The sequence below is a fragment of the Oryctolagus cuniculus genome, chromosome 6 (assembly GCF_964237555.1).
Source record: "Oryctolagus cuniculus chromosome 6, mOryCun1.1, whole genome shotgun sequence".
In the NCBI taxonomy this organism is placed as follows: Eukaryota; Metazoa; Chordata; class Mammalia; order Lagomorpha; family Leporidae; genus Oryctolagus; species Oryctolagus cuniculus.
Genome location: NC_091437.1, coordinates 163,816,270 through 163,843,515, shown reverse-complemented (window position 1 = coordinate 163,843,515; position 27,246 = coordinate 163,816,270). Strand labels below are relative to the sequence as shown.

The 27,246-nt window shown below is 46.0% G+C and overlaps 1 protein-coding gene across 6 annotated transcripts in view; it reads left to right on the top strand.

The window, feature by feature from the left end:
• The window catches only part of FAM135B (family with sequence similarity 135 member B), a 364,289-nt gene that overhangs the window by 247,182 nt on the left and 89,861 nt on the right, over positions 1-27,246 (top strand). For all 6 annotated transcript variants that reach the window (XM_070075533.1, XM_070075534.1, XM_070075535.1 and 3 more), the window contains 3 exons: positions 87-157; positions 5,097-5,270; positions 19,544-19,670. In XM_070075533.1, the coding sequence (XP_069931634.1) occupies positions 87-157; positions 5,097-5,270; positions 19,544-19,670 (372 nt within the window). The remainder of the gene's footprint in view (positions 1-86; positions 158-5,096; positions 5,271-19,543; positions 19,671-27,246) is intronic.

Sequence of the window (27,246 nt, the reverse complement as noted above, 5' to 3'; positions counted from 1 at the left end):
CTCTTCTTTGTGAAATAGACCAGCTAAACATTTCATTTGGACAAGATTTGACTCATTAAATGCCTTGGGTTTTATCTCTCTTGCAGGTAGAGGATGCGCTGAGTGAAGTCGATTTCCAGCTCAAGGTGGACTTGCACTTCACAGACAGTGAGCAACAGTGAGTGTCATGGAAACCCTTGGACTGTGGGAGCAGGAGGTCCCCTCCCCCACTTCCCACTCCTGGGGCGTCCTCCTGGCCAGGGCCTCAGAACACCTCTCAGGAATCCAGTTCCCCGTAAGCTACAGTGCCCTGCTGTAGTCACAGCTGAGCAGGGAAATGCAATAAGAATGTAGATGCGATCCTTCCCAATTGTGTGCGCTTTAGTCAGGTAGCTTCTGAGTCCCTTGGTGTGGCTGTAGTGAAATGCCCAAGACTGAGCAGTTTAGAAGTAGCAGGGACTTATGTCTTACATGCTGTGTCCTCAGACTGGGAAGTCCTGGATTGAGGGGCGCACATGTGGCGAGGGCTGTCTTGCCACATTTCCTCATGCAGGAAAGTAGAAGGATAGGGGGCACGGGCCAGACTCATTCTGTACAATCCCCACTCTGAGATAACAACGTAGATCTGTTCACGGAGGCAGAACCCTCACGACCTATGACCTCCACCTGTCAACGCTTGCTTTGGGGATTAAGTTTCTAATACAGGAACATCAATGGGCACATTCCAACTATAATACAGCTCGATTATTCTTAGAAAACTCCGGAGTTCTTGGCTTCCTCCCGCCTGACACCGGCATAGATTTCCAATGCAGCACTCGTGGAGGGTTTTGCATGTGCGACCCTTCGAGGTTACAAGCTTCAAGGTCCTCTTTTGAATCAAAGGATTCTGCCAGAATTTTGCACTTTGTACTAAATATCTGACGTTCTCTTTCGAAGCTCTGAAAATGGAAAGTCCATTTATGCAAGGCCCGCTGATTAAATACGCGGGAGGTTGCTCTCTTCTTTCATATGCTAACTTGCTTTGGGTTTGCCCTGTGGTCCTCTTCATCCTACTGCCTACAGCCTTTCAGGTAATAAAGGAATCTCCTTTTTCTTAAGGAATGAAGAAGCCCAGTTGAGCATAATATCAAAACCCTATAAACTCTCATCCAGTTTCTAACTTTTTTCCATTGTCTCCCTGTACTGCTCTGCTCCCAGATCCAAACTTTCTCAGGGTAGGAAACCCCCAGTTCTGAAATGGTGTGTGGTAGAGGGCCCTGATATTTCTGCCCCCACCCTTGTCCTCATTGTGGTTATGAGGAGGGAGCAATGGAGGCAGGAACAAGTTGTATTTGACTGGTTCCTTGTGAGGTGGGCCTGTGTTTGCCACAAGGGGTCTTGAAAAAGATCATAGAAAATGAACGTTATGGAAAAAACTAATCATGGATTTCAAAACATTCTGCACCACGATAAATTTGCCTTGTAAATTGTGTTTTCCGGAGAGAAAACTCCTTTCCCTTCTGTCCTGTGAGCAGTCTCTCAGCACACTCTGACCACTCTGCAAATTAAAGTGGTCCTCATGTCTCGTCTCGACAGCCTCTTCAACAAGTACTCGCTCCTTTCCTTTGGAGAAGGGGCCCAGGAGGCCGATGAGCTAATGCTGGGAAGCAGGTCCTCCCATCCCATCATGGTTCAAAATCCCTCGCGGGATGTTCTTCTTTGCCCCGTTCCTGAATCCGTCTATTGGTTATGGGAATTTTCATAATGTGGGGAGTTGTACCGGAGGGAACTGGAAGCAAGGATGGGCTTCTTCAGAGGTGTCAGGGACCCACCTGTGTCTGGTATTAGGAATGGACACCTGCGGATGCCAAGCTGACTCTGCCAGCTCCTGGGCTGGCAGACCTGTGTGAGGTCCAGGCACTGTGTCTGACTCAGCCTCCCAGGTTCCTCACCTTGTCTTTGAGCCCATCTGCTCCTCTCAGCATATCTGCTTCCCCTTGGTGCTTGAGAAATCCTGTTCTCTCGCAATATGCCCAGGACTTGTTGTAGTACCACAGTGAACTCCAAGGCTGTGAAAGAGGCAGATCTTCCTCCTAGCCTCTGAACTCAGCAGTGACATCCCTGACTCCGATGCTCTCAGATGTCCCCTGCAGCTGTCTGGGATTTCTATCATTCAGTCCCCCAGTAACCCTCCCCTCCCCATCTCCCGTCCATCTGCCTTCAGAGATCTTCATCCATAGTTCCTTTCTAGATGACCAGAGAGCCCTGTGGTTGATTCCAAACCTGGCCTACAAGTAATTCTCCAACTAGCCCACCAAAGGCCTTCAATGATAAGCCATAGGTGACGCAGTAAATGAGACCTTCTCTCCAGCAAGAGTAGTAAATGGACAGCCTTTATACAGGAGATGGGTGCAGGCAAAGTGCATGCGATTCAGCATCTCTGGCTCTGTTCTCATCCACTCTGACATATCCATCAAGACACTGCCCTGTTCTGCACTTCAGAGCCTCATTTATAAAACTGGCATCCATACAGAATGCATACCTGTTAACTCTGTTACAATCGCTGTGAGAGACAATGGAATAGGCCCAGCACGTGACCTGCATCACAAGTCTCTTCTCCCTCTTTACAGCTTTCTAGGTGCAAGCGGGGCCAGGCTTTAATGTGCTGCTTCCTCCCTGTAATACAAAGCACTTAATAATAATCAGAGCATAGTGGTTTCATAAAGTATAAGATTAGCTAAGACGAACAGGAAGCCAGAGGCTGGGGAAGATTGGAAAAGTCATATTTTTTCATTTTCATAAATTAGGTTTAAGGATGATAAGGCATCTGCCGCAAATCCTGGGGGTAGACATTATGCTCCGAAGCGAGACTGAGTTGGCGGGCTTGTGTAACACCATGCAGGCCAGGGTGGGCACAACACAGAGAGGCAGGCAGCAGGGATCAGGCGTGGAAGACTCTTGCAATGCCTTCCCTCCAGTGGCTCTCAATGCAGGTGAATGACTCTGCACTTAGGACATTTGGTGGTGCCCAGAGGTATTTGGGGGGAGCATTACTGATATCCAGACAGGCTGTGAACATCTTACAGTGCACAGGACGCCCTTGCTCCCAGCAGACCATGTCTCTTCCAGTGCCCACAGTCAGTGTGACTGGGCTTGAGCAGCCCTGCTCTTGGGCAGCCCCCCCTTGGAACGAGGTGCTCCGTAAAGGCGTCTGAGCGCCTGCTCGCACGGGAACAGGGAGCTACTCTCATCATCATGTCCCAGGTTGTTCCTGAAGAGCTCCAGCCACCAGAACATGCTTCTTTACTTTGGGGAGCAATGCATCCTCGTGTACTCCCTCAGTTGACCTCAATTGTATGCTTTGCTGCCACCCAGAAAAGTCTCAGACTGAGTGACAGTTCCGATAAGGAAAGTCCTTTATGTGATGGCTTTATCTGCAGATTCAATCCCAGGGTGTTCTCTCCCTCTCCTCCCTCTCCCTCTCCCTCTCCTTGTCTCTGTTTTCTGTTTGTTTTATTTCCTTTATAAGAACCTGGGCATTCTCCTCTTCATGCTACCAAGCTTATCTCTGTCTTTTCTAAATTGAGACACATCCCCAGGAACTGAGTTTTATCTCCAGGAGTTGATTCTGTCCATTTCAGAGCTGAAAAGAGCCATCACCTCCCTCTTTCTTATGTCTTTACTCCTGTTGGTGTGGCTTAAATTCTGGATAGCAGTTAGACACCTTTGCTACCCTGAAATGTGTTGAATCTGTTATTGTTCAAGCCCTAAGGGCATCTCTGCAGGTGATAGGAGCTTGTGTCTGATTGGATGCCAGGTGATTGTGAGCAGTAACTCAGAACCACCTGGAAACAGAACAAGCTGGTCTGCAGTCCAGTTTTGCCTTGGGACTCTGAACTGGTTAATTAATCATGCTGCCTTTACTACTTCTATAAACGGAACAGTACTGGGAAATGCAGATTAAGAGGAGCAGCACCATGCTGAATTCATAGTGAGGCTTCAGACAGTTGTTGTCGGAGGTTCACATGCATGCAAGTGTTAACAACTTCTCCAGAGTCATGGGGGAGAGTCATCTCCCCCAGCCCATCAATGGGGAGGGTTTCTTCCCGTTGGAGAGGAGGCTGGTGCCTGCAGTCTGCGTTGGAGTCATGCTGGACCCCAGTAGCCTCTTTGACTCCTTTACTTGGCATTCAGTTGCCCACCGGTAACAAGAATTTCAAGGAAGCAGAACCTACCGAGTTGGGTCTTCGCAGGCTGCTCTCTTCACCTTCCTCTCTCCGTCCAGGCAGGTGGAACACCTCTCTGAACTACCCTTGGAAGATGCTCTAGCCAGGTTTCACGTGCTCTGGTTCAGACAAACCTGCAGAGCCTGAGTGATTGGTTTTCAGAGCTTGAGATGAGTGCTGGGGCTCCCCTGAGTCATCCCATTTGTATAACCAGAGCTGCGCATGGGCCGCCAGCTGCTTTATCTTTTAAGGATCAGACAGGTACCGTTGAGGAGTGCTGACGCTGGGCTGGGGAATCATTGAGAAAAGTGGCCACAGACGACTGAACAGCTGCACTTTGGAGCTGCTCATGTGGTCAGTGGCTCATTTTAAGGTGTGCACATTTGACCACCTCCTGTGGAATGCCAGATACCAGGCTAGGTGTTGGGAATAGAAAGAGCTAGCTAGCTGCAGTCCCTGTCCGTGGGAGGTAGGGCTCTGGTGGAAAACAAGGCTTTCTAGGGTGGGCATCACTGTAAGTACAGTGTTGGGCACCTGTGGAGGAAATAAAAAGAGATGGGTGAAAAGACGACCAGGAGGGCTGCTGTATTGAGAGGAGCCTTGGAAGGAGCCCAGGCAACTGGCTCATCCCCGCCATGTTAGTTTGGTGTTTGTGACATGGGTACATGACTCTCAGATCTGCCACTTAACAGCTGTGTGACATCTAGTGAGTTCTCCCCCTCTCTGAGCCTTGGTTCCTTTATCTGCCAATCATGGGCAAAACGATTTCTACCTGGCAGACTGTTTGCAGGATTAAGTAGGACAGTGCATGCCTAGTGCTTGCCTGTGGAAAAGCTATAGTATACACACTTGTTGGATGACAGCAGGGACAGCTGACTGTCACTCACATGAGCTCATCCACTTGCCTTCCAGGCTGAGGGACGTGGCTGGGGCCCCGATGATCAGCAGCCGCACACTTGGCCTGCACTTCCACCCCCGGAGAGGCCTGCACCACCAGGTCCCAGTCATGTTCGACTACTTCCACCTGTCGGTGATCTCGGTGACCATCCACGCTGCCCTGGTGGCTCTGCAGCAGCCCCTGATCAGGTAAGAAGTTAGAAGCGTCTCTGACAGAGAGAGGGATGACCTTCCATCTCTGACACAGGTGGGGGCTGCCTCTCATCCCAGGTGTGAGGGAGAGGCTGGAAGAGCTTGTCCGGGGCTGCAGCTTTAGTCTCTGCACCTCATGGAATGGAACGGGAGGACTGGGGAGGGCATCAGGAATCAAGAGGGCATTGGTTGGCTGGTGCCACAGCTCACTAGGCTAATCCTCCGCCTGTGGTGCCAGCACACCGGGTTCTAGTCCCAGTTGGGGCGCTGGATTCTGTCCCGGTTGCTCCTCTTCCAGTCCAGCTCTCTGCTGTGGCCTGGGAATGCAGTGGAGGATGGCCCAAGTGCTTGGGCTCTGCACCCGCATGGGAGACCAGGAGGAAGCACCTGGCTCCTGGCTTCAGATCAGCGCAGCAGCTGTTGCGGCCATTTGGGGAGTGAACCAACGAAAGGAAGACCTTTCTCTCTGTCTCTCTCTCTCTCTCTCACTGTCTAACTCTGCCTGTCAAAAAAAAAGGGGGGGGGCATTGGTGGCTGAACACCTGCAAACTCTGGTTCATACTGGGAGGGCTCCGATTGCACGTGTGGCTTCACTTTTGGCAAATTGTCCCTGATTTAGAAGTCCCCTAATGTTCCTGAGCACGAGAATCTTCGTCTCTCAAGGAGGAGTGCTGGTGTGCCTGCCTGCAGAGGGTTTCAGTGATCCCAGTTGAGGACACTGCTGTTGTGTCCAAGATGCTGTCAGGTCAAAGTCCAAAGGTCGGCCTCCATAGTCTTTTGCCTCTGCCCCACGTGAAATGTCCCAGAACATCTCCAGGGCCCCATGCATCGCTGAGATGTTATGAATTCCATACATTGAAAGACAGACAGGGCTAACAACAGCTGGTGCTGTGTGCTGTGCTGAGCCTTCTTCATACATGTTCCTTGTGTGGCCCCATATGTACATCAGATCATGTCAAGATGTCACATGTGCAGTGGGCAAAAAGTTGTCCACAGTGAGATGTTTAGGGATAGATTTTTTTTTCTTTTCAACTTTTATTTAATAAATATAAATTTCCAAAGTACAACTTTTTGGATTATAGTGGCTTTTCCCCCCATAACCTCCCTCCCACCCACAACCATCCCATCTCCACTCCCTCTCACATCCCATTCTTCACCATGATTCATTTTCAATTATCTTTATATACAGAAGATCAACTTAGTATACACTAAGTAAAAATTTCAACAGACTACACCCACAGAGACACACAAAGTATAAAGTACTGTTTGAGTACTAGTTTTACCATTAATTCTCAAAAGGGCATTCTCATTAATTCACATTAAGGGCAGAGGTCCTACATGGGGAGCAGGTGCACAGTGACTCTCATTGATTTAACAATTGACACTCTTTTTTATGACATCAGTAATCACCTGAGGCTCTTGTCATGAGCTGCCAAGGCTATAGAAGCCTCTTGAGTTCACAAACTCTGATCTTATTTAGACAAGGTCATAGTCAAAGTGGAAGTTCTCTCCTCCCTTCAGAGAAAGGTACTGCCTTCTTTGATGGCCCATTCTTTCCGCTGGGATCTCACTCACAGAGATCTTTCATTTAGGTCATTTTTTTTTTTGCCACAATGTCTTGGCTTTCAATGCCTACAAAACTCTCATGGGCTTTTTAGCCAGATCCAAATGCCTTAAGGGCTGATTCTGAGGCCAGAGTGCTGTTTAGGGCTTTTGCCATTCTAGTATGAGCCTGCTGTGTTAGGGATAGATTCTTGCAACATGGAATTTCAGGCTTGGGACTTCCTCATTTTCCTTTTACTGTGTGGCTACTCAGTGCTGAGATCTGAAATGCACACAGGGAGACTCAAATCCTCACTAATTGTGCCACTCACTGCTTAGGCCAGTGAGAAGGAAGTGAGAGGCCCTAATCTGAGCTATGTGGTCTGGCCAGGAGCTGCTGTAATCAAAGACCATTGCCTGCCTTCCACTCAGTCCACTTGGTGCTGGGGCTGTTTCAGACACTGACCTCCATGGATAGAGAAGACAGATATGTTGCAAATAATTAGAATGCAATCCAGAAACAGAAAAGAACTACCCAGAAATAAATAGTGTTGGGGGGGCAGTGGACAAGGGGACAGGTTTTCTAAGAGAGAAAAGGTGGCATTGCACAGGGGTGGGTCTTGGGCGGTGCTGGGTTTTGATGGAGGGGACTCCTACAGGCCATTAGCATTGGAGCACATGGCAGGAGGCAAGGGTGTGAAGGGTACAGGGAGCCACTCTGCGTCTGCACCCAGACCTTTTGCTGAGGGCTGAGGGACCTGGCACACAATGCTTTGCTGGGAAGCTTGGACATTCACTGCTCCAAACCTTGATTGAGCTCCTTGCTGGGAAGCAGCCACTGAAGATCAAGGAGACACTTCTATTTGGGAGGCTATGAGACCTGTCATCATGCTTCCACTGCGGAGGCATTTGTTGAGGGCCTGCTGTGCTCCAGGAGAGGGTTTGGGTGAGCACAGTAAGTGGGTGAAGTGTCGAGGACCTTGGCATTTCCCCCCAATAGTTACAGATGGTTGCATCCTGCAAAGTGTGTATCCTGGTGTCTGCTCACGCTGAGGCTTCACGCTGAGGCTGGCCAGCTAACAGCCCCAGGGCAGAAGTGAGGGTATGGTATGTCTGCTGTCCACAGGGGAGGCTAGTGACCAGAGTCTGTGTCCTGGGGTTAGCAGGATGTCTCTACTGAAGGCAAAGTGACAGTCCGGAGCTCCTTTGGGTGGTTCTGCGGTGCTGAGGGTGAGTGGTTCCTTGTTGGCTGGAAGTCACAACCATCTTATTGCCTGGCCTCACCACTGTCTCCTGTGGATGCTTGTATACATCACCTAACGTCACCAAACCTATGTCCAACATATAAATGAGTGCTTGGAAGTCTTTGCGAATGGGAAGTGATGCGCATGTATGTAAGATACGACGGAGGTTGAGTTCATAGTGTCACATGGTGGAAATGCGTTTCGTTTGAGGTGGCTCTCATTAAGCTTGAGCCCCTTCTCCAGGAAAGGTGACACCTGGAGCTCTGAGATGAATGGATTAGGCCTGGGCCCTTACAAGGCTCAGAGTCTTACAGAAATAGATACATGCACCAAACTCAGCTTGGAGTAATAGCTAATGTCCTGGGAGTCCAGGGTAGAGCAGGGGCTGCAGGCATGGGGTTTATAGGTCTGAATTCTGTTGCTCACTCTGTTGGCTTGAGCTTTGGAGCTTCAGTTTCAGAACAACCTGAAGGCTGTTAGGAGGGTTAAGTGGGATCATGCATGCCAAAGCCTGGACCCTGCATTGTAAGGATTAATATTTATTTAGCACCCGCCATATACCACGCCCTCATCCAAACACTGTAGCGTGGGGAAGAGGTAGTTCTGTTTAAGGGACTGAAGGGACAGCTTTATAGCAGAAGTGGTCTTTTGCTCCATAACATTAGAGACAGTGAAAAATGAATTTGGGAGGGTACATGAGAGCCGTTTTTCAAACTCCTTAATGGCACACAAAGGAATTGAAGATCTGTTTATCATGCAGGAAGGAGGGATTGAGGGTTTCAGAAGCAATAAGAGCCATGCTTTTAAAGACCCTGTCAGCAGTTGCTGGGTGGGTGGACCTGAAGCAGGAGGACTGGCTGAAGAGAAGTGTCCACACCATTGGAAGGACAGTGGAGTGTAGGTGTCACTCGTTTTGCTGCCGGGAGCAGCAAATCCTCTTCTTATGAGGATTTGGGGATCTGGGAAGTCTTAGCAGAAAGTTGGGCCTCCTGAAAGAGCTGTGTACGTCCAGGTTGTGTGCAGTAACTGTGCTAAAGGAAAACACAAAGGCTCTGATGAACCAGGTGGACTTCTGCAGGGAGGGGTAAAAATAGAACAGTCCTGTGTTGCAGGATTCTGCTGGAGGCTTTCTGACTAGGGTCTCGGAAGCTGGGAACAAGGTGCACCCTTGGAGGTTGTGGGAGAAACTTGTCCCAGAGCTGGCTGAGCACTCATTTTTCCAGAAAAGCAGTATTTTTTTTTCCAGCATCCATTAAGTCCCACCATTATGAAGCAGGTGTGAAATTAAAATTAAGCCTCAAAAGACTCTTCATCTTCACTGAAACACACTTTTAACCCTCACATGAGTACAGTTGGATTTCACTGAGGACTCCCCATCCTTTGGAGGAGCTAATCAAGGCCCACACTTAAGTAAATGACAAGGTATTTCAGCTGCTCACCTGCAGGCTGGCCTCTGAATGTGCCATGAACAGCATCTACGCACTTGTACAAATTCTACTTTTTTCCTGGAATGTCCCTTTCTCACCATCTTCTCACTAGATTGTAGACTCGCTTCAAGTCAACTCACAAGAAAGCAAGATAATTACATTTTTTTTTGCTGTATCCGTGGGGTTTTATGAAGAGACTTCAAAAAGTTTGTGGAAAAATGGAATTAAAACATGTTTATTTGGGGACCAAAAATTTGCAAACCACATCTAGTTTTTTTAATACACATTTCCCATGAACTTACTGAAGACCCAACATAAATATCATCATGACATTATATTTCATTGTGTTTGTGAAATTGCCAACAGTAGTTGCCAGTTATTATTGAGTCATAACCATTTCTAAGTGTACATAAAGCTGTCCTTCATCAATCTCAGGAATCCTTGCAATGATCCTCTAGTTACAATGATCTTGCTAACACTTCTGACATTTGGAGAAACATGCAGAAGAGTCAGTAAACTTGCCCTCCCCTCCTGTGTTGGGCATTTAGCTCATTGGATTAACTGCATTAATATGCCCACGTCCAACATTGGAGTACCTGGGTTCGATACCCAGCTCTGGCTCCTGATTCCAGTTTCCTGATAATGCAGATCCTGGGAGGCAGTGGCTCAGGTAATTGGGTTCCTGCCACCTATGTGAGGAACCTGGATTGAGGTCTTGGCTCCCAGCTTCAGTTCCAGCCCAGCCCATGCCTCTGCATCTGGGGAGTGAACCAGTGGAAGGGAACTGTCTCTCTCTGTCTCAACTCTGTCTCTCTCTTCACTTCTAAAATTAATTAATTAAAATAAAAATAAGTAAATAAGATAAAAGCTTCCCCCATGCCAAAGGGGTTATAGGCAGGACATAGGCTGTGCTTCTGGGGTTTGAACCTGTCAGACTGGTTTTGTTGCCTGCCTTTGCACTATCGGGACAGTAGGGAACAATCTCTCACTATGTATCCTTTCCACCAAATTTATTTAGTAAAGTGCTGTTCTCTACTCCCTGGCCTGGCTCCATCATTTTACATCTATTGGTTTGTTAGTCATCATTCGTGGGCCATGAAAAATTATCAGCTTGAAATAAGTGACATCTGGTGAGTCATGTGATATTAGCTAGTGTTGATGGTGTTGATACTCACAGTGCCTCACCTCTCTAGATCAGCATGTAATTAGAGAGAGGGCTGCATCCTTCTCCTCTTACCTGCCTAGCACCTAAAACCCACCTGGCAATGTCATGAAACGAATAAATATTTGAATAAATGCACTAAGCATAAATATAATGTTAGTGGGGGGGTCCCAAGATGGTGGTATAGCGACAAGATGATCTGAGTCACGCGGGGCAAAATAGACAGTTAAATAGGGGAGAAGATGCACTTCGGAGATAGAGCTGTGGGAAATTTGTGACAGGAAGACCAGGAGAGCAACAGCAACAGAGACTGGGCAGGTCCATGCCAGAGGAGCAATAAGAAAGGGAAGCAGCAGAGGGTTGGACTAGGGAGGTCAGCACCAGCCCCCAGCAGACCAGATGAGATGGGAAATCGCAGGTCCATGGAGCTGCAAAGAGCAGCTGGAGGGAGAGCTTGGTAAATTGCTTTTGAAGTTCCACACAGGGAAAAACAGAAGATATAGAGGAATGAATAGAAAGGTTGGGCAGCCCCTGCCCACCCCCCACCCCTCCTTGCCTCACCCAGACCTGCAGCCAGCTGGGAGAAGCCATTTTGTTTGTTTATATTTTTGAATGTAAGCAGGGAACTGCCACTTTTGACTCTCCTGAACACAACCTTCAATAGCAGGGGCCACATCACCACACCCCCCACCCGGAAACGAGAATCATAACATTTCAGAAGAATTTCTTCCCCACCACACAAGCTGTCCAACAAGAAGTCCTGGATATCAAAAACTCAAGCACATTCCATCCACCATTGAGAGGTGAGCTAGGCTCCAGTAAATGGGGCTCTGTGCTTCCACTTGCAATACACACACCCGTGGCAACTCATAACAGAGGGAAACCTCACCATAAGAAAATCATCACATATTAGAAGTGCAGTTCATTAAGCAGGGTGATATAATCCTGAACACACCAGAGACTAACACTAGGGCATCCCTCAACTGTGAGGAAAAGGGCGGATCACACCAACAGAAGTGAACAGCCTTCTCTAACCAAAAAAAGAAAAAAAAAAAAAAAAGAAGAAAAAGAAAAGTAGAAAAAAAAAAAAAACAGAGGAAAACTACAAAGCCCCACAGGGGCCTTGCATTGAATACTCCCTCCACCCTAAAATACTGAACAGAGCACCCAGGCTACACCCAGCATGCACCTCTTGAAACTCACTGAAATTATACACATCCCACTAAATAGCAAACACACAAATTAAAGAAAAAAGCAAACAAAGAAAGAGAAAATCCACAAATGCCAAAAACAATGGAAATACCCTAAATAGGGATAAGGAAGACACTATGAGCCCCCAAAGGAACACTACAACACTTCAATAATAGAAGGTGAAGATGAAGAGATCAAAGATATGTCAGAAATTGAATTCAGAAAATTAACCATCAGATTATGTAGAAGCAATCAGAAGCAAATTCATGATCTAAATGAGAAGTTCTCCCAAGAAACTGAGATATTAAATAGAAGTCAGAATGAAATACTAGAAATGAAGGATTCAGGCTGGCGCCATGGCTCACTAGGCTAATCCTCCACCTGCGGTGCCGGCACCTCAGGTTCTAGTCCCGGTTGGCGTGCCGGATTCTGTCCCAGTTGCTCATCTTCCAGTCCAGCTCTCTGCTGTGGAGAATGGCCCAAGTGACTGGGCCCCTGCACCCGCATGGGAGACCAGGAGGAAGCACCTGGCTCCTGGCTTCAGATTGGCACAGCTCCGGCTGTAGCAGCCATTTGGGGGTGAACCAACAGAAGGAAGACCTTTCTCTCTCTCTGTCTCTCTCTGTCTCTCTCTCTCTCTGTCTAATTCTGCCTGTCAATCAATCAATAAGAAAGAAATGAAGAATTCAATAGATCAAATAAAAAATGCAGCAGAAAGCCTTAAAAACAGAATAGGTGAAATAGAAGAAAGAATATCTGAACTAAAAGACAAATTTCTGAAAATATTACAGTGAGACCAAAAGAAAGAAGAAGATAGTAGAAAACTAAAAAACACTGTTGCAGATCTACAAGATAATATCAAATGACCCAACATACAGATCCTAGGAGTTCTGGAAAGTGTGGAGAGAGAGAGAAAGGATTAGAAGGCCTTCTTAATGAAATAATAGCAGAGAACTTGCCCAATCTGGAGAAAGAAAGAAAGACATTCAAGTACAGGAAGTACACAGAACTCCCAATAGATATGACCAGAAAAGAGCTTTACCATGACACATTGTAGTAAAATTCTCCACAGTAAAATGTAAAGAAAAGATCTTAAAATGTGTATGAGAGAAATACCAAATTACATTCAGAGGAACCCCAATTATATTCACTGCAGAATCTCATCAGAAACCCTACAGGCAAGGAGAGAATGGCAAAATATATTTCAAGTCATAAGAGAAAAAAATGTCTACTCAGAATACTGTACCCTGCAAAAATTTCATTTATGAATGAAAGAGAAATAAAGATCTTCCACAACAAACAGAAATTGAAAGAATTTTTAAATATCCACCCAGCCCTACAAAACATGCTCAAGGATGTGCTACACACAGAAATACAGAAATAGGAACAAACTACAAAAGAAGATGAAATGGAAGATGACCCAGTTAAAGTACAAAGGAAGTCCAAAGTACAAAATTAGGATTATTAACGAAAATATGGCAGGGCAAAGTAAGTACTTAACAATAGTTACCCTAAATATAAGTGGTTTCAACTCTCTAATTAAAAGACATAGACTGGCTGAATAGATTAAAAAAGAAAACCCATCTATTTGCTGCCTACAACAAACACATCTTACCAATAAGGGTGCAAGCAGACTAAAAGTGAAAGGAGGTAGAAAGATCATCCATGCTAACAGAAACCAAAAATAGCTAGTGTAGCCATCCTAATACCAGACAAAATAGACTTTAACACAAAAACTATTCAGAGACAAAGAAGGACACTATATGATGATTAAAGGATCAGATCAACAGAAATAAATGACTATTATATATGCACCTAATTATAGGGCACCTGGCTATCTAAAAGAAATGTTAATGGATCTAAAGGGAGATATAGACTCCAATACAGTACTAATGGGGGACTTCAATACCCTACTTTCAGCAATGGACAGATCAACCAGACAGAAAATAAATGAAATACATCAATTTAAAAACTGAAGGACAAAAACCATATTATTATCTCAATAGATGCAGGGAAAGCATTTGATAAAATACAACACCCTTTCATGATTAAAACTCTAAGAAAATTGGTTATAGAAGGAACATTCCTCAACACAATCAAGGCAATTTATGACAAACCCACAGCCAGTGTTGATTCAATGGGGAAAAGTTGGAAGCATTCCCACTGCGATCTGGAACCAGACAAGGATGCCCACTCTTGCCATTGCTGTTCAATATAGTCCTGGAAGTTTTAACTAGAGCCATTAGGAAAGAAAAAGAAATCAAAGGGATTGAAATTGGGAAAGAGGAAGTCAAACTATTCCTATTGGCAGATGACATGATTCTATATATAGGGAAACCAAAAGACTCCACCAAGAGACTATTGGAACTCATGGAAGAGTTTGGTAACATTGCAGGATATAAAGTCAATACCCAAAAGACAGCAGCCTTTGTAAGCACGTACAATGCCATGGCTGAGAAAGAACTTCTGAGATCAACCCATTCACAGTAGCTACAAAAATTCAAATGCCTTGGAATAAATTTATCCAAGGATGTCAAAGATCTCTATGATGGGAATTACCAAAACTTTAAAGAAAGTAATAAAGGGGCTGGCGTTGTGGCGTAGTGGCGTAGGTTTGAGTCCCAGCTGCTCCATTTCTGATCCAGCTCTATGCTAAGGCCTGGGAAAGCAGTAGAAGATGGCCCAAGTCCTTGGGCCCCTGCACCCATGTAGGAGACCTGGAGGAGTTTTCTGGCTCCTAGCTTCAGATTGGCGCAACTCCAGGTATTGAGGCCACTTGGGGAGTGAACCAGTGGATGGAAGACCTCTCTCCCTCTCTCTCTCTGCCTCTCCTTATCTCTCTGTATAACTCTGACTTTCAAATAAATAAATAAATCTTTTAAAAAAGACAAAGAAATAGAAGAATATACAAAAAATATAAAAATGTCCATGTTCATGAATTTGAAGAATCAGTATCATCAAAATGTCCATTCTTCTGAAAGCAATTTACAATTCAATGCAATACCAATCAAAGTACCAAAGACATTCTTCTCAGATATAGAAAAAAATGATGCTGAAATTCATATGGAAACACGGGAAACCTCAAATATCTAAAGCAGTCTTATACAACAAAAACAAAGCTATAAGCATCACAATACCAGATTTAAAGACATACTACAAGGCAGTTATAATGAAATCAGCATGGTACTGGTACAAAAACAGATGGATATACCAATGGAACACAATAGAAATACCTGAAATGAATCGTAGCATCTAGAACCAACTTATATTTGACCAAGGAGCTAAAACCAATCTCTGGATCAAAGATAGTCTCTTCAACAAATGGTGCTGGAAAAACTGGATTTCCATATGCAGAAGTATGAAGCAAGACCCCTACCTTACACCATATACAAAAATCTACTCAACATGGATAAAGATCTAAATCTATGATCCTACACCTTCTAATTATTAGAGAACATTGGGGAAACCATGCAAGATATAGTCACAGGCAAAGAGTTCTTTAAAAGACCCAAGTGGCACAGACATTCAAAGCCAAAATTAACAAATGGGATTACTTCAAATTGAGAAGTTTCTGTACTGCAAAAGAAACATTCAGGAAAGTCAAGAGAGAACCACCAGAGTGGTAGAAATTATTTGCAAACTATGCAACTTATAAAATGATTAATATATAAAGAGATCAAGAAACTCCACATCAACAAAACAAATAAATCAGTTAAGAAATGGGCAAAGGATTTAAACATATTTTTCAAAAGAGGACATCCAAATGGCCAACAGACATATGTAAAAATGTTCAGGGTATTTAGCCATCAAAATGTAAATCAAAACCACAACGAAGTTTCACCTCACCCCAGTTAGAATGCCTTTCATACAGAAATCAACACACAACAAATGCCTTCGAGGATGTGGGGAAAAAGTTACCCTATCCACTGTTGGTGGGAATGTAAACTGGTAAGACCACTATGGAAGATAGTTTGGAGATACCTCAGAAATCTGAATATATATCTTGTTAGCCGTTGCAAAGCACACCGGACACCAGAGTAAGGGAAAGGGTTTATTGGGGAACAACCTACAGACCGGAGTGAAGGGGCAGTGAAGGAAAAAAAAAAAGGGAGGGAGACTGTAAGAGAAAGAGACAGAGAGGAGAAGAGCTAGCAAGGAGAGAAGATAAAGCAGAGAAGAGGAGAGAGGAGAGCAGAGCCAAGAGACCAGAGGAGGAGGCTAGAGAGAGGAACCGAGAGAGAGTAGGACAGAAGGACCAAGAGAGAGGAACCAAGAGCCAAGAGACCAGAGGAGGAGGCTAGAGAGAGGAACCGAAAGAGAGCAGGAGAGAAGGGCCAAGAGAGAGAGCAGGAGAGAAGGGCCAAGAGAGCACGTGTTTAGGAACAGACCCTTTTAAAACTTTGCCTGAGGGCGGGCAGGGAAGCAGGAGCAGCCAATCCCATTAGGATGGGGGTGGAGCCTGGCTCAGGTAGCTGGGCCATGTGGCCAACTGCGCCAGTTTCCTAACATATCTACCATATGACCCAGCCATCCCACTCCTCGGAATTAACCAAAGGAAAATAAAATCAGCAAATAAAAGAGTTATCTGCAACTCCCTGTTTACTGCAGCTCAGTTCACAATAGCTAATATATGCAGTCAACCTAAATGCCTGTCAACTGAAGACTGGATAAAGAAATTATGAGATATGTACTCTACAGAATACTACAGGGTGGTAAAATAAAGTGAAATCCAGTTATTTGCAAGAAATGGATGAATATGGTGCCAGTCCCAAAGGCACCAATACCATATGTTCTCCCTGATCTGTGAGAACTAATAGAGCACCTAAAAGGAAATCCATAGAAGTGAAATTGACACTTTGAAAAGCAATGACTTGAACAGCCCTTGTCTTGTCTGTCGAGGAACAGTGTTTTTTTCTTCTTAATACTATTTGTTGAACTCTTTACTTAGAGTTAATCATATTTGTATAAAGTCAATTGAAAATAGATCTCAGTAAAAAGTAAGAGTGGGAATAAGACAGGGAGGAGGAAGTTTGTAACTGATGGAACAAGGTCACAAGCCTTAGCCATTCTCCCTCATTGCCCAAAGGAGATAAACTTTGAAATGTATTCCTTGCTGTTGAAACTTAATTGGGTCTCACAACCTATTGCCTTCATGCCCCACCCTGCATCATTTTCCAGGTTCCCAAGCCCCCCCCCCAATTCCTGGAATTCCCCTCCCTGCTGCCCCCTACCCCCCATCCCTGCCCTAGCCCTCCTTAAAAAGGCCCAGTCCCTGGGGTTAAGGGCCTTCTGCCACATGCTCCATCTTGTACACACAGGCAGTTGGTCACCCACCTCTGCGGATTTATTTTCTCTGAATAAATTCGGTCTGGCTGTAAATTCGTGTACTGCCTCCTTCTAATCCGTGACTCTTTTCCTAATATTTTGGTGTCCCGTGTGAGGAGGCACCAATCTGCAACTCTTTTCCTAACACCTGAGATCACACATACACTTAACTCCTGCTGTATAGTTCTTCATACATTCCTACAGACTTACTTCTATGCAAACAGTTCTAAAAAACATGCCATGGGATCCCAAATCCCATTAAGCTGGGTGGAAAAATGCCCTCTTAAGTTTTAAAGTGACCATATAGATAGGATCAAGTGTTAAAGGAGTCATATAAATAAGATCAACTGTCTGTTAATAATAACAGATAGAATTAAAAAGGAGAGAATGTTCCAACATGGCAAGCAGTCCACACAGTAGACTCATAGAATGACAATTGCTCTAAATAGGACTCTGACCTCAGAATCAGCCCTTAAGGCATTCTGGTCTGGCTGAAGAACCCATGAGAGCTCTTAAGGAATGGAAATCCAAGGCACTGTAGCAAAAAAGGTGTCCTACATGAAGGATCTCTGTGAGTGAGAACCCAGTGGAAAGAAGTATATCAAAGAAGGATGTACTTTTCTCTGAAGGGAGGATAGAACTTCCACTTTGCTCATGGCCCTGTCTAAATACTGTTAGAGACTGTGGACTCAAAAGGCTTCCATAGCCTTGGCAGCTCATGTCAAGAGCCTCAGGTGATCACTGACATCATACATAAGAGTATTAATTGTTTAATTAACAACAGGAGTCACTGTGTACTTACTTCCCATGCAGGACCTCTGTTCTCAATGAGTTGTATTATGAGAATTAATTGTAAACTTTTTCTCAAACAGTTTTTGTGTGTATGTGTGCAAATTATTAAAATCTTTTCTTAGTATTTAACTGGTTCACTGTGTATAAAGTTAATTGAAAATGAATCTTAGTGGAGAATGGGACTGGGAATAGGAGAGGCTGATGGAGGTGGGGTAGGAGTGGGTGTGGGAAGGCGGTTATAGTGGGAAGAATCACTATATTCTTGAAGTTGTACTTATGAAATTTGTACTCATTAAATAAAAGATTACTTTGGGAAAACATAGAATGTGAGCTTTCTCTATGTTTTAAGCAGGGTTTTGAGTCTCTTGGGTCTAAAACTTTCCACAGTGTTTTGTTGTGCAGCCACAGCAAATTATGGTACCTGGAAGCTATTTATTGTCAAGACCCTCTTTAAAACATGCCCATAAAGTAGTATTTCTATTCTGATGAAGAAAATTAGCCTTGTGGCCAATGCTTTGGCATAATAGGTAAAGCTGCTGCCTGCAGTGCCCGCATCCAATATGGGTGCCGGTTTGAGTCCTGGCTGTTCCACTTCTGATCCAGATCCTTGCTAGTGACCTGGAAAAGCAGGATAAGGTGCTCCAAGTCGCTTGGGTCCATGCACCCACATGGAGACCCAGAAGAAGCTCCTGTCTCCTGGTTTTCAGATTGGCCTAGCTTTGGTCATTGTGGCCATTTGGGGAATGAACCAGCAGATGGAAGACCTCTGTCTCCAAATAAATGAATAAATCTTAAAAAAAATTATCCATGAGGATGGTTAATGGAAAAGGTCTGAGAGTAAAGAAAAATAAGTATAAGTAGACTTTCCTGATATGCCAGTTGATGAAAACCAAAAAATGAAAGGTAGAGTAGATGATCATAAATCGAAATAATATAAATGTAAATAATCCACAGCTCTGCTAATTCCCTTCGCTCTAAGGTTTGCAGTGGCCACCTGACCTTGTTGGTTGGCCTTTATGGTGAATCACAGAGCTGGAAAGGATCTGTGTACTTGTCTGTTGAACTTGAATAGGTTGTAGTATTCCCAGGCAGCACTGGAGTGGTGAGTGCTTTATCGATCATGGCAGCCTTTGACATTTGGTTAGATTCTTACATGAAACGTGGAGGTAGATGGTGTTCTGTGCTCTTCCACAGGAGAACACACATAGACCCAGGGAGGGGGTGAAGGAGCTCACTCCAGGGTGCACCCCCATGAGCAGCAGCAAGAAGGTCGTGGCCATGTCCCAGCCAGGAGCCCATTCCACTTGCCCCGTGGTTGATGAAGCTTGGAACTCTGCCTCAGTACCTCTCTACAGGCTGTTGGCATTTTACTGCAGGCATTGTGCACTGTGTGTCTCCATTTCCCCAACCTATGCCCCAGATACACCCCATGGTCATCACAACATCCAGTTTCTTCCCAAAGTTCCCCCATGGGGTGAACTATTCCTTCTCAGTGGCTCCCCAGGGACACCCCTCAAGGGTCCTGCGCTCCCGGCACCACTCCTCTCATTGTATCCTTTTTCTTCCTCTCCTATTTTCTTCCTTTAGCTTTACTCGCCCAGGAAGGGGCTCCTGGCTTGGCAAAGGTGGACCAGACACTGGACCAGAGCCGTCTATCATTTCTCTGGAAAACCTGGTGTTCGGGGCTGGATACTGCAAGCCGGCCTCCTCCGAGGTAACGTGTGCACGTGCGCTGGGCAGGGCGCTGCTCTCTGAGATCCCTGCTGCTGGAACTTCCCCTGCAGAGACTCCTGATCTGTGTGTTCCTTCTCCTACCACCCAGCCGTCCCTACCTTACCCCTGCACCATGCAGCAGGCATATTCCCAATGCCAGGCCTGGGGTAGACACAAGGATCATGGTCTTCACGTGGTGCCTGTTGTCTGTGGTCCCCTTGGAGGCTGTGACTCCCTGGAATGAGGGGTTTCTCTGGACTCTGCATACATGGAGGGATGTTGGCATTGAACCTGACTTGTGAGCATCAGTATTCCCATCAGTAGAGTGGGGCCCTAACAATTAATGCCCTCATGTAGTGTTCTGTGCATCCATTGCTGTAATGGGTATGAACTTCTTCACCCAGCATGGGTGTCCTGCCCTTACCCTTGTGTCTTCCTGAGAAAGATCTGCTGTTACTTTGTGGCCACATACAGTATGATTTCCCTTGCCTTATTTATCCCGATGCATTACATGGTTCTTTTATTAGTGGTCTGCTCAGAAATAACCAATCTGTCATATTCAGTGTTCACCAGACTGATGGGACCAGGAAGAGACATATATCTGTAGGGACTTCAAAACGTTCTTGGAAAATGTGTTTTGTGAAATGACTGTTTATGAATACTAAACATTTTTTGCACCAAAATAATCTCATCTTTTAATTCCATTTTCCCAGAAACTTTTGGAAGCACCCTCCTGTGTGTTTGTGTGTGTGTATGTGTGTGTGTGTGTGTAGGAAGAGATTTATCATAAAAAACTGGACTTGGCTTACATAATCATAAGGAAGGTGAGAGGTCCTAATAACTGCCATCAGCAGCTGGATACCCAGGAGAGTGGATGCTGTGAGTGCAATCCAAGTTCAAGTCCAAAGGCAGGAGGAAACTGATATCTGAGATCAGAGATAGCCAATGGTTTAACCAAACATCTGGGTAGCCCATGGCTCAGTCAAGTCCACTCTCTCAGCCCATGGCATGAATTGCTGTGGCTATCCATGCTCTGCTAGTCCCTGAAAGAGGAGCTCTAGTGTCCTGTGTAGCCAGGCCCTGTTCCCAGACTTCCAGAATATCAGGTCGTATGCTCAGCTTGGTCTCCCATGACATCACCTTTCCCAGCTCCGAGAGCCATCCAGGAGTTCTGCCTGCAAAGACAGCCTGAGTCGTGTCTCTCTGGTCAAACTGCTGTGTCACATGTCCTCATAGTTCTGAGGAGCAAAGAAGAGTGCCGCCAAGAGCCTCCCTAGGGATGGGGGACCTGGAGCCAGGTCAGGGTTGCACTCCAAGGAGCAAAGTTTAAAGCCAAATAGGACTAGTTTGAGAGTGGCTTCTAGTGACTTACAGATGGAGGACTATAAACAGTCACTAAGCTTCTAAGAATCTGGTGTGCTTAGCACCTGGCAGAATAGCAACTGAATGAGTGGAGAAAGTGAGCAGAAAGCAGTGAACCTGCCGGTGTGGAATGCCCATGTCTGTAGCCCCTCATTGCATGAATGGTGTCAGGGCTGTCATGGGAATGGGCAAGGACAGATGGCTGGGGCTGCCTGTCCCCTGTCCATCTCCAAGGACTAGAACAGACCTCTCATCTTGCAATAGGCATGGTAGTATGCCCCCAGGGGGGTCCCATGATTCCTAACCTTCTGGGAGAATTGAGGCTGAATCTGCAGTACCATCACGATGTTTAGATCCCCAGGGGTCAGCGGGAGTGGCCACATCACAGTCCTGTGTCTCCCGACCCTCTCCACCACCATGTGCTGGTCCCACGAGCCTGTTACCTAAACATCTTCACTCTGACTGTTTTCCAGGGTTTGTGGCAGGAGACCTTAGAGAATGCCAATGGCCACAAATGAATTTAGGACATTTTCATCGCATAATCCCCTGAGCTGAGGGCTTCTGCTGGTGCCCCAGAAGCATAGCAAAGTGCTCCTCATGAGAGCCGCACCCCAAGGAGTGCCCACGGGCAGCTCTCCATGTGTCCCCCAGCACCTGCTCAGATGACACCCCCGCCATGGACACATTCTCTGATTTTCTAGGAGACGCTTTCTCCCAAATGCTCGATGCTTCTGCCCTCCCCTCAGCTGGGTAAGCAGCTGCAAATGGAGACATTCTCATTCTGTCTCACATCCCAAGGGCTCACATACCTGGCACACAAAAACAGTGCCCAAGAAACATGTGTTGGATGAATGACGAATGCAAGCTTGTGTGAAGCATAATCCTTTCGAGACCTGCAAGATGAGAGAGCTCTACAAGCCAGCCTTCTTTTTTTAAGATTTATTTATTTATTTGAAAGTCAGAGTTACACAGATAGAGGAGAGGCAGAGAGAGAGAGAGAGAGAGAGAGAGAGAGAGAGAGGTCCTCCATCTGCCAGTTTACTCCCCAATTGGCTGCGCTGATCAGAAGCCAGGAGCCAGGAGCCTCCTCCGGGTCTCCCACCAGAGTGCAGGATGGGAAGTGGAGCAGCCAGGTCTTGAACCGGCACCCATATGGGATGCCATCGCCCCAGGCCAGGGCATTAACCCTCCGTGCCACAGTGCCGGCCCCATCCAGCCATTGTTCTATGTGGCAGCAGATAGAATCCAGATTGGGATGAGCTGTGGAGTGAGGGGCCTCTACATTGATGAGCTGGTGCTGTTTGGGCTGCCTTGGGACTCTGTTCAGAAACCCTAGGCCTTGTGGGAGGCCATGGTGGGTCATCTCAACCGGCAGTCTCTGCTACAGGTGACATCCAGCCGTGACTCGGCCTCGCCTGTGCCTCTGGGACTTTGCAGTGCAGTAGACAGGAGACCGCTTTCCAGTGCCTGCTGTGACAGATGCCTGTAACTCAGCTCGGGGATACCTATTCACTCTTGTGGAAACTCAGTTTTCTCAGCTGTGAAATGGGGTAGCATCCATCTCTCTAGCAGAGGGTTCCAGGAGTATGTGTAAAACTTTGCAGAAATAGACCTAACCAAACAGTATCATGGCTTTCTTTTTCATTTCTTTTCTTGGCTATTTTGGGGGATGTGTGTCAGAGCAGACATCCCTGTCTTTTACAAGAATCAGATAGAATGCCTTATTTCTGGATGCTTAGCACTGAACCTGCTCATGGAGCTTAGCTCAATGGGTTATTTTCAGGACTCGATTCTTTTCCTGTGCATTTTCCACTTGGGTCTCATCCAGTTATGCGGATGCAGGGCTGTGTGCCCACCCTGTGCCTTCCCACCAGGCAAGAGCTGCCAAGCAAGGAACAAAATCCACTCTCCCTCCTCCCCTGGGAGCTGTGCCTCCAAATCCCCGAGAAGCCCAGTGCATTAGCAAACAACGTGGGCATCCGCACAGATTGCAGAGTCCGCTGGAAGGATTAGAGAACAGGTGTCCCCTTCAAAATAAGCCTTTCCTTGCAGAGACATTTGCAAAACAAGGGCTCCAGAGAGAAGTGAGCTGGTTAGCTTGACAGAGAGCAGGGAGGTGTAGGCAGGGCTGCCCTGTGCCTCTCTCCTTAGCACAGGCCCCTCTGCCCTGGCCCCCTGTTCTTTCCAGAGGCGTCTCTGACATCTATACTTGCTGGCTGAGAGCCGGCAGAGTGAGACCTTCTGTTCCTTCCCCATCTCAAACCAGCAGCTTTTTACTGGGGGAATGATTTATCCCCTGACTCATGGCCTGTCTGCCCAGGGGGACAACGATGCCTGTCTCACAGGAGAAGGTTAAGTGACATGAGCTTACAGGGGCCTTGCACATACAGCCTGACACAAACATGCCGAAAAACCCTTATTAGTTTTCGTTCTCATTTATCCACATAATTACATAATTAAAATGAATGTCACTCCTGCAGCCACAGTGCGGTTCTGTGGATGGGGCATTGAATGAAGACTTGGGAATGTGGCTCTGACTGACTGTCACATGCCCACAAGCCAGCCACGTGCCCTCTCTGGGTCTCAGTTTTCCAAGGAGTAGAAAGAGAGCTGGATAAGACCCCCCTGGAGACGTCCTCTGGATGTCTGGAGACGTTTCTCTGCTGCTTTGTGATTGCCTGACACTTCCCAGTGAAGTACTTGGCGTTTGCTTCATGCATAGTCCAGCTGCTGCAGTGCAGTGGAACCAATGGAATGCATGTGGATCTGTGTCCAGCCTCCCTGCCTCCCTTCTCTGTTTTTTTCTCTCCCTCCTTCCCTCCTTCCCTCCAGTTAAAGCTGGAGTTTTAACCAGAGAGTGCTGTGCCTTTCCTCCCCCCAATCATTAACCACCAGGTCAGTGCATAAACAGAGGGACATTGTCCCTTCTGCCACTCTTTTGTGGTGTGGTAGAGAGGAGACTTCTGGTTTTCAGTACCTGAGTTGATAGATGCAGTGTGACTCCAGAAAAAATGGAAAACCTGGACATCTTGTGAAGACTCAGTTTCTCAACTAGGAAATGGGATAACAGCTTTCAGAGAGGATTTCCGTAGTTAATATGTACAGAAATCAACTTAACACGAGAATACTTCAGAAAGCTCATGAACAATGCCTATTTTGTACAACAAAATCAACATCTTCTAATTGCATTTTCTGTTATTTTTTATGTGAATGGCTGGGGCAGAGCACATTTCTGATGTGTTCACTGCATACAGTTGGCATGTAATGTCTGCTCTAGAAGTGTTTGTTGAATGAATGGTGCTGTGAATCCAAGAACATCTGAAAGCATGAGAAGAAAAGCACTTGCAGATGAAGACGTGGGCATTTGACTTTCCTAGCAGATCTCTTCCCGTCCAGCGCTTTGAGGCTCTGTGTTCCTTTGCTCCCCCATGGAGATCACTGGCACCTGCCCCGCTATGGGCAGTGTGTTCTGCTAGCACAGACACAGAGGAAACCCCTGTCCTGCGTCCTGTGCTTGCCTGGGAAGATGCCTTCTCGGACAGAGAACACATGTCATTGAGAGATTGCTCAAGGTTGCCGTTCTGACGCCGTTTTCCTCTTAGCTGGATCGCAGAGAATTGCAGAAGGGAAGAATTCTTCCACTGTGCACCTACACAGTGTGCCCAGCTCTAAGCCCCCTCCATGAGCCTTGTGTCCCCACAGCCCCTTCTCCAGTGAAGAGAGGTGTGCATCTCACAGGCAGGGTGGGGGTGGGAAGAGATTTCTCCTCTCCCAGGTGGGCTCTTCCTTTACCTCCTTGCTCCCTTCTTACCAGGTTCCTTGAATTTTATCTTTGCTTCAAAATGCCCTTGTTTGTCATTGTAAGCATTCTCCTTCCCTTTCCATTAGGATCTAGAACTATATATGTGTAGGACACAGCCCGGCAATTTTACAGTGAAACATGTAGTCTCTGGACTGTAAGCAGAGACAGCGCCCTTGGGTTGTTCACTAATGAAATACTGGTCAAGCAGCAACTGTGTCTCTGGCACAGTGCAAAGAGTCAGTGACCCAGCAGTGGAACAGCAGCCTTAACCCCAGCCTTGGAAAACCTGAATTTCTAAGCCCTCAGTGCCCAGAGTTGTAACACATCACAAGTGGTCAGTGGATGCACGCAGTAGGCACAGCACCTAGCATTTGCAGCAGTTTTAGGGACATCTGAAATGTCTCAGGTTCTTTTAAAATCAGAATGTATTTCTGTCTCTATAATATTTATCTTCATACTAGTGCTGTTATAAAAATAAAATGGAAAATATTTATTTTGTGGATGAAGGAGCCCATGAAGGACAAAGTGCCTGGGGCCCACAAAAATCACAACTCAGCTCTGGAAGTGATTCTTCATCGTCGTCACTGTCTCCTAAACACAGACAGCAGAAAGCAGAGCGCGGAGAGCCCACGTGACTTCCCCAAGGCAAGAAGATGAGCACCCAGAGTTCACTCCTGTGTTTGGCTCCGTGTTTTGCTAAAACTCATTGCAGCAGCAAGGTGCCTGCCTGTGGCGTGTGCTGTGCAAACACTTGTGCACACCTGAGGCAGCTGCGTGCTAGAGTCCCTCTGACGTTTGTGAATAATAAGCTTTAAAGTTAACCACTTAGAGAAAGATCAGAAGTCACCAGGAAAATGTCCTCCTTTTTCCTCCAAGTTGTCACATGTGACAGCATCTTCTTCATTTCTCAGGCTGCATAATGCTTGCTCTCGCTGTCGCTCTTTGTGTGTGTGTGTGTGTGTGTATGTGTGTATCCCTCCATCCTCTTTCCATGCATGAACATTTAGATTGTTTCCATATCTTGACAACTGTGAATTATACTGCAGTGAACGTGAGATCCTGATTTCAGTTATTTTGTACATTTATCCAAAAGAAGGATTATTGGATCACATAGCAATTCTAGTTTGCTTTTAAAGATTTATTATATTTATTTGAAAAGCAGAGTGACAGAGAGAGGGAGAAACAGACAGACATATCTTCCAGCCACTGGCTCACTTGGCTCACTCTTGCAAATGGCAGCTATACCTGGAGGTTGGTCAGGTGGAAGACAGAGCCTGGAACTCCATCCAGTTCTCCCACATGGGTGGTAGAGCCCTGGTAGTTGGGTCATCTGCTGCTGCTTTCCTACGTGCGTTAGCAGGGGGCTGGATTGGAAGTGGAGCAACTGGGACTTCAATGGATGCTCTGATAGGTGCTACAGACATCTCAGGCAGCAACTTAATCCACTGTGCCACAATGCCAGCTCCCTAATTTTAGTTTTTCTTTTTAGGAACCTTGTACTGCTTTCCATAGTGGTTGCAACATTTCCACTGACAGTGTACAAGAGTTCTGATTACTCCACATCCTGATGAACACTTACTGCTTTTTAAAACTAATAGCCGTTCCTAGCAGGTGGGAGGTGATGTCCCGTTGTGGTTCTGATAAGCCTTTCCCTGAAGTTAGTGATGCTGAGCCTCATTTTCTGTACCTGTTAGCCATTTATCTGTCTTCTTTGGAGAAATGTCTATTCCAGTGTAAAGCGGGTTATTTACTTGTTTATTTTGCTCTTGAGTAGTAGGAATTTCTTCAGTGTTTTGGGTAGCAACCTTCCTTTAGATATTTGGTTTGCAAATATTTTCTCACCCACTCAACAGGCTGCCATTTCCGTCTCTTTGCTTCCTTTGCAGTGCAGGTGTTTTTCGTTTCCTGTAGCCCAACCCAAAGATGGGTGCTCTTGTTACTTGTGCATTTGGAGTTGTGTTTAAGAAATCATTGCCAAGATTAATGTCATGTAGCTTTACCCTTATGTTCCCTCTAGGAATTTTATAGCTTCAGGTCTAATGTCTCAGTCTTCCATCCATTCTGAGTTGGTTTTTGTGCATGGTATAGGATAAGGAATCAGTCTCACTCTCCAGTGCATGAACATCCAGTTTCCTAACACCATTTCTGGAAAAGACCCTCCTTTTAGCACTGTGCATTCTTTGCACTTTGTCAACGATCAACTGGCCACATGGTAAGGAGGTTTATTTCTGGGCTTACTGTCACTTGTCAAAGCACTTTATTGAGGCAAGATTGATATATTAAGAGGCACATATCTGATGTTTATATGAAGCCTCCAGCTTTATCATTCTTTCCCAGAATTGCTTGGACTATTTGGGGTTGTCTGTGTTTTCATGTCAATTTTAGGGTTATACTAAATTGTCCAAGCCATCAG